Source organism: Filicampus tigris, chromosome 10 (assembly GCF_054856515.1).
Source record: "Filicampus tigris isolate MCC_2025a chromosome 10, RoL_Ftig_1.0, whole genome shotgun sequence".
Lineage (NCBI taxonomy): Eukaryota > Metazoa > Chordata > Actinopteri > Syngnathiformes > Syngnathidae > Filicampus > Filicampus tigris.
In genome coordinates this window covers 1,609,411-1,617,511 of record NC_141226.1, presented here as the reverse complement: position 1 = coordinate 1,617,511, position 8,101 = coordinate 1,609,411, and the positions used below count along the sequence as shown (strand labels likewise).

Sequence of the window (8,101 nt, the reverse complement as noted above, 5' to 3'; positions counted from 1 at the left end):
ATACACTTAAGTACAGCTTTAATTCATTATAACTTTATCTATTGCAAGCGACACAAGGTGATAACAAACCACAAAACGGTTTGTTGCGTCGTTCAATTGTGGTGGCAAAAGTGCAGATTCTTGTGTTTGGAATAGCCTTTTCAACTCTTGCACTTAACTAAAAGTAAAATAAATAAATACGTAAATAAATAAATAAAACACTCTGAAATAAGGTACGCTATTGAATACAAAAGTAAAAAGTAAAAAATGATTGATGCTGAATGATTGTACTGTGACTTTATTGTGAGTTGAACAACGACTGAAAAAGTGCTTTACTTGTATGTGTTTTTTTTTTTCCAGATTGGATAGAGTTTTTGAAGCTGGTAGTTTTTGGCTGGCACAAACTAGGACAGAAAGTACATATAGTAGGTATATGAAAATGTTATCTTACTTAAATACTCAGGTAGAATATAGATACCTGAAAAAAAAACCAACTTAAATACAGTAACAAAGTAATTGTGCTTATAGTCACTTCCTACCACGGTTCAATACAATTGCATAGGCTACGTAATGGGATTAATTGCTTTTTTGGAAACTGATATTTGATCATTATCTAAAATTATTTCATCAAGAGACTAATCTGTTTCTTTGGCTATTTTATTCCGTTTTTTCCCCTCTTAACTTCAATTTATGCCTACAGGAGATACTGTACATAACAGGAGCTGACTGGCCTGTTGTTTGGAAGGCAAATTGGCCTGACACAACCATCCATCCATTTTCTACAACTGCCTGTTCAGGTTCAAGGTGGCTGGAGCCTTTGCTATCTGATTTAGAGTGAAAGGGACACTACTCCCTGGATTGGGTCAGTCAGGAGACAGTATAAAGACAGAAAGCCATTCAAATTCATATTCACACCATCGCTGAGTAGGGTCTGAACCCACGCTGTCTTCACAGAAATCAGGCAAGTGGACCTCTATACCACCACTCACTCTGTCACAAATCTTGAACCAGCCACCTTTCAGTTCAAAGCCAAGAATGTGCCTCCGACACCTAATTATTAACTACCTTGGCAAATTATTGATAATTCAGGATAGTTATTGTGGCTTATAAAGCACATATAAATGTTGTTGTTAGAATAATTTACAATGGTATGCAAAAGTTTTTAAAAAATCTGTCATTTTTCTTTGTCTCTTTTCCTAGCACGTACACATGCCTAGGTACATGAGAAGGGAGAGAGCAATCCTTGAGCAATCCTTGTATCATCAGCCCCAAATCTCCCCTCCCCTCCCTTGGGTGTGTGCTAGTTATTGTTGCTTTCTGCTACTCAGAAGTGCCACAACACAGACCCCTTTTAATGTCTCACTCTGGTTAACAGCATTTGTCTGAGAATAACTACAGAGGTCAACCACAGGCAGGGTTCTTTGAAGAAGTCACTGTGTAACTGATGTGACTTGCACCTACACTTTTTTTTACACCTCTTTTACACAGAAGCTTGTGTCTTCCTTAATTTTGAAAGCTGACATTAGTATTGATATGGATTTCTTACAGCTGCCAGGTAAGTGTGATTTGATGACATTATGAATGTGGATGCTGCCTGATCGTAGTGGTGATTTTAAAATTATATATTTCATCTATATTCAACCAGGCTAAATTGCTTATTAATTAAATAGTGTTTAAATGAATACTGCAGATGTAATTTAAAGCAGAGAAGAAATGTGGAGTTGAATTACTGCATATGTCAATATGAAGCTGTGTAATTGCTTAGGAACAAATGTAACCTACTGGTAATAGTATATCAATCAAAAATAACAATGAAAAAATAGCAATCAACACCTATAAGAGCTGTGTCAATAGCTACATACAGTGGACAGACAGACAGGCAGACAGACAGACATAGAAAACTAGATCTAGATAGATAGATAGATAGATAGATAGATAGATAGATAGATAGATAGATAGATAGATAGATAGATAGATAGATAGATAGATAGATGGATGTAATTATCACCCTTAAACCTCATAAAGTATGACAGTAAGCAGCGCTGTTGTTCACTATAAGACATTTGAATAATAAACAAATTATTCAGTACATCCTTAGCCACTAATGTCCTTGCAGTGTCCTTAAGACTGACACCAGGTTGACTTTACTTTAGGCTGAATTTATGATATGACGATTCTTCACTTACATTGAATGTTTTTGTTTTTTCAGACAGCGTCACGGGTCGATCAACCAACATGGACAAACACCCGGAGGACTCACTCAAAGAAAATAAACAGACTGATTTCAGCGACATTTACTGCAAAGGTGACAGTTGATCAAAGCAGCATGTAATTGTACAGCCCCAGAGAGCTGCATCAATCATAATTGTAATATTACCATCAAAGTTGACCTTAAACACCCTGATCAACACGTAAATCATTTTATGAGTGTTTATTGCAGGAATTGGTTCTGCTTTAAAGAGATTTAGTAGAGGCCAAACGCTACTAAAAAAAATGGATGATGTGGGTAAAACCAAACCAAACAACGCTTGCTGCTCTAAAAAAATAATAATAATAAAAAAAAATACAATGGATAAAGGCTTATTAAATTCTATAATATAGCCTACTGTATTCGTTGAATTTTAGTTTACAAAGCCCACAAGATGAATACAGAAATGAAATACAGTATTTGAAGTACTGTACGTGTATAGTATCATTATAGAAAAAAACTAAATAAACTGGGGGAAAAAATCCTTTGGATTTACTTAATTCAAACGTCCCTAAATTTCATAGGATTAAAATGTGGTAAACTGATGTAATTTTTCCCTCTTTAACTCGGAAAACAAAGGTATTTGTTAGTTTAACACATTTTAATTATGTTCAAATGAAAAAGTGCTAATTTTAGTAAGTATTAACAACATAATCATCACTCCAACTTGAATAAGCTTATGCAAAAATAATGAATACCCTTTCTCTTGATTGTGCAAAATGTTCAGTCGTTCTTTTCTGCGTGTGTCTATGCAAATAGACCTTCTGCCAACTTTAGGAGGAGAAGGAATGACAAGGGAATTTCTGCAAGAGATTGTCAACTTATTGATGAATTACATCTGCAAGTCCTATCACAGAAATTCCAAGGTACTACACTACACTACACAGTTGACAGCAGGTGGCAAAATGGCCGCCCCCTGAGAAGGCTAAAAACGGGTGGATTTTGCTGCTTCAGTCATATTCCACAAATGCAACATTAATCAGAATGCCACGTTTAGACTAGTAGAACCACATAGATCATATTATTGGAAAGATTTTTTTTTGGTTGACTTCCACTTAAGAGACAATTGAATGCAAGCAGAGCATTGCCAATTGTGTTTCAGGTTTTGGATTTTCACCACCCTCACCAACTCAAAGACGGGCTGGAAGGCTTTAGTCTGGACCTGCCTGAAAAACCAGACACTCTTGAGCAAATATTAGTGGATTGTCGAGACACACTGAAATATGGTGTCAATACAGGTGTGCTTTTGTTTCATGTTTGCCAAAGCATTACTGCAAGCATCTTGTTTCTTTCCAACAATTGCAGTTGAATACTGAATAGATTGTTTCTAATCTAATCTCATTTTAATTTTCATTATTAATCTTTGCTAAGTTTTTTGACCTGCAGTGTACATATGTATGACCTTCTCCCTTTCCAGGCCATCCTCGCTTCTTCAATCAACTGTTCGCAGGTCTGGATGTGATTGGTGTTGCTGGTGAATGGCTGACATCTATAGCCAACACAAACATGTATGAATTTTAGTGCACTTTGCTTACTGTGCTTGCAGTAGTAGCAACGTTTTACCCAGGTTCAGGGTAAAAGGCGTTGCGCCATACTACTGCTGTACTTAGATACAACATGGAAACACAATGGTTAGGTCAAATTAGAATTATTTGACATTTACAAGTGCAAGAAAAATACTAGGTATCGGTATTTGGCCGATACCGGCCTTATTTTAAGTTATCGGTACTCGTGGAGGCTGACGATACCAGTCAACGATACTTAAGGTGAAAAAAATCTGACATCCAGTAAGTCGTCCTCAGTTTGACATATCAGCGAAGCATCATCTGTGTCAGAAAGAAAGGTCTTTTTGTTGTCCTTGTGTTAAATGTTTATATGTCAAAAGTACAAGAAGTGACAATACACGTTATCGGTGAGTACTCAAAGAGTGAATACTCATAGTGGTATTGGTCTGAAAAAAATGGTATCGAACATCTCTCAAAATAACCATGATGCCCCCCCACCATACTTTACAGTCGAGATGAGGTTTTGATGGTGGTGCATGTGCTATGCCTTTTGTTCTGCAAACATAGTGTTGTGTGTTCCTTTCAAATCAACTTTGGTTTCATCAGTACAAAATAGTTTACCGATGGGGCTGTGGAACACTGATGGTATAGTGGTATTGACCTGACTTTTCTGCAGGCAGTATGGATTAGATTCCCCCTAAGTGACCAAATGTGAAAATTGTCTGACTTTATACTCTAATGTGTCCTTTGATTGACTGGTAACCAGTCCAGAGAGTAGTCTGCCTTTTGCACGAAATCAGATAGGATGGGCTGCTGCTCCCCTCATCCCTGAGCAGCATAAGCGGTATGGAAAATGGATGGCTCGTGCTGTGGTACATCCAGGTGTTCTTTTGCAACTTGTAGCAATGTTTTTGGGGGGACAGCAGTACATTCTTCCTTAATCCCATTAACTCTATTCTTGTTTTATGTTTTACATATTTTACTGGAGATTTGTCATCAGAGATGTTTGCAGATGTTGTAGGATTTTTCTTAACCACACTAAGCATTCTGCACACTGCTTATGCTGCCATCTTTACAGGATGGTCACTCCAATGGAGTCACAACAATGGTGACAATCTGTAAAATAATTTTGTAACCCTTTCCAGCTTCATGCAAGTAAACACACGTTAATTTGGGGTCTTCCAAAAGGTCTTTGGTGTGTGCAGGTTTTTCATTGGGCAGGACAACTTTAACCTCATTTTATAGCCAATTTATGCAGAAATCCAGGTGATTCCAAGGGGTTCTTTTTCTTACAAATATATTACCACAAGGGTCGCGGGGCGTGCTGGAGCCTATCCCAGCTGTCTTTGGGCAGTAGGCGGGGGACACCCTGAACTGGTTGCCAGCCAATCGCAGGGCACACAGAGACAAACATCCGCACTCACAATCACACCTAGGGGCAATTTAGAGTATCCAATCAACTTACCATGCGTGTTTTTGGAATGTGGGAGGAAACCCAGGCACGGGGAGAACATGCAAACTCCACACAGGGAGGCCGGAGCAGGGATCGAACCCACGACCTCTGAACTGTGAGGCGGACGTGCTAACCAGTCGACCACCGTGCCGCCAATTATCATTACTAATATATAATATATTTTTATATATAAAAATGTCTGTTATATGTACTGTACTTATAAATGCATGTTTGCTAGGTTTACATATGAGGTGTCTCCTGTCTTTACGCTAATGGAGGAAGTTCTACTGAAGAAGATGCATAGCATTGTCAGATGGTCTGATGATGAAGGAGATGGTATATTCTCACCAGGTGATGTCCGAGGTTCTCTTATGTTCTCTAAATGTCTGCTATTGCAAAGTAAATATATATTGTATACTGTGAATAATATGAAACAAAAACACCTACATCATATTTTTGTTTCCCGAAGGAGGCACAATCTCCAACCTGTACAGTATGCTGGTGGCAAGATATTACTTCTACCCAGAAGTAAAGACAAGAGGAATGGGAGCTCTGCCTCATTTGGCCCTCTTCACTTCCGAACATGTAAGCATACTTTCTATACCTATAATATGTCGCACTACTGTTGGACATTGAAGCCTAGATGAAGAAAACATGGTCTATTAGTTATTTAATTTACAACCATTTATACAAATATTAAAGAGACACTTGGGTGAGCTTAACATTGGCACTTCTATAATAGGTTTGCATGTAAAAATGACATTAGTACTAAAATGCCCACCTCAAAAGACTCTGTAGTGATGTAAGGTCTTTTTTTGTGATTAGGTTTACGACAAATTTTCCCGCCCCAAAAAGGGGCGCAGCTTATGTTATGTTTTCGGTCTCAGCGGTCTACGTCACGCGAGGAAGGCATGCGTGGTAACATTGCTCGCGTTGTCAGTTCTGTTGTCTAAAACGGTGACCGATCGCCACCAAAATGCAAATACACATTACTACTCATGTCCATTTCAACCCATGAAAGTATAAAAGTGTTCTGCACAATAGTTTGGATTTATTGACATAAAACGTGATTTCATCATGATCACCTCCACAAAATCAAAAATACCGTGGCGATTGCTCCTCCACTTTCACAAGCTGAAGCGGACAAGAGCATGAATGTGCACACGAACCCTGACTGGTTATATTTCGGACATTTAGCGACGCTAAACTAGTGTCTCAGGAAGGAGAGAGACGCTGGCTTGCAGCAGCAGCAAGCAGATTGGAGCTTTACATCCCATTCTTCCCTCCCCGGCTAAAGGTAGGATAATAGGACAGCTAATAGCAACAACTAGCTTCAGGTCGTTAAAACAAAAGGCGCACAACATTAGCTCCTTAATGTCCGCCCAGCGTGTGGAGGTGAAGATGAGCCTTTGTCTTCATGTCGCCTCGCCAACAGTTGCGTGCGGTGGCCCTGCTTGATTGCTTGCAGCCGCCACCTGCCTGAGTGAAGCGGTGTGAGAGTGACGAAAGCCCTAATCGAACAGCGAACAGAAAGTTCCAGCAAGACTGACTACACAGCCGACTGTGGCTGAATAGGAACGTGCCATTTCGGCTGTCACCTTCCAAATTTGACAGCGCGTTGTAAGTCGAAAAAACGGGCTATTCCCCATCCAAATAAATGTGCACGTCTACTCATTCCCACTTCATTCTCTGTAAATACTCTGACTGGTGTAGTTTTTTTTTTTTTTAAAGCAAAGAAGCAGTGTTTTATTTTTTTAAATTTTTTTAAGCAAAGAAGCAGTGTGCACTCATCCCAGCCTAAATCTATGTAGCTCGGCTGACTTCCACATTTCCTCATTCTCATATAAATCAGCCACGGAGAGGTTCATCCTTTTGATATGTTGTAGTGGGCATTAGTAGAGATGTCCACATAAATTTTGTTGCCAATTGATCGCCGTTTTTGGACGTTATAAGCAATGAAAGTACAATGATTTCCAATGGAGTTTGGAATCGGTTCCTCGAGTGACTCCAACCGAACAAGGATAGAACGCTAGGGGGCACGGCCATTGTGCTCATTATCAAGGGGCGTTATTCATGGAGTTACTTATTTCCTAATTTCTCCAAAATGAATAGATAAAATAGAAAATGGCAACTCTTTTCTTTTTCCTGATCAAAAAATATATAAAACGAACTTGTTAGTGAAAACATGGCCATCCCCACTGTCCCTTTAATCACTGAAGGGAAATATTTTATTACTCTCAAAAAGCGAGTGATCAGACATGATACGGCCGTGAGTGAGGGTTGGGGGGGTTCCGATACCTTTGCCTCCAAATGCTAAAGCACCTCAACTGTCAACACTGCTTGGGAAGCAAACTAGCACCTTTCCAAAAAGTAATTGCAAGTCGAATATTTTTTTCCATATGTATCAGGATGCAAAGCCTTCTACTCTCTGGTCTTTACAGAGTGCTTAGCCTTGTTTTTGTTATATTTTATATTAATGATTCACATGAATTTTATATAACAGAAAACCAAAGAAAGCCTGATAGTCACACATGCACAAATAAAATGAAAAAAAAATTGAAAAAGACTCCAATGTGTTGTGTATCTTACAAAATAGTAAATAGTAAAATGCTGCTATAATATACAGTATCAGTACAATATATATTCCCATACAGCATATACAGTATTACTAATACATATTACTAATACTATCACTAATTATGATACATGTCAAATTATGCTATACCAGTACACAAATGTGACAGAGATTTAGGGTATTAATTTACTCATCTTCATATTGACGGTCGTCCCAATTGTAATGCTCTCAGGCGAGAGCCGAAATGATGAAACATTTTCCACACATATTGACATTTTAAAAAGGAAGACTGTACTAAATGCAATAATTTTATGAAATAGGAAAAGCTTTTCTTTGTTATC

The 8,101-nt window shown here is 38.4% G+C and overlaps 1 protein-coding gene across 3 annotated transcripts in view; it reads left to right on the top strand.

The window, feature by feature from the left end:
- LOC147140363 (glutamate decarboxylase 1-like) overlaps positions 1 to 8,101 on the top strand; it is a 39,932-nt gene that overhangs the window by 879 nt on the left and 30,952 nt on the right. For 2 of the 3 annotated variants that reach the window (XM_086042985.1, XM_086042984.1), the window contains exons 2-9: positions 340 to 408; positions 680 to 940; positions 2,189 to 2,284; positions 2,987 to 3,093; positions 3,330 to 3,465; positions 3,645 to 3,735; positions 5,424 to 5,536; positions 5,655 to 5,770. In XM_086042985.1, the coding sequence (XP_085899111.1) occupies positions 2,215 to 2,284; positions 2,987 to 3,093; positions 3,330 to 3,465; positions 3,645 to 3,735; positions 5,424 to 5,536; positions 5,655 to 5,770 (633 nt within the window). In that variant the 5' untranslated portion in view covers positions 340 to 408; positions 680 to 940; positions 2,189 to 2,214. Of the gene's footprint in view, positions 1 to 339; positions 409 to 679; positions 941 to 1,233; positions 1,535 to 2,188; positions 2,285 to 2,986; positions 3,094 to 3,329; positions 3,466 to 3,644; positions 3,736 to 5,423; positions 5,537 to 5,654; positions 5,771 to 8,101 lie in introns of those variants that run through there. The other variant, XM_086042983.1, reaches the window with a different exon arrangement.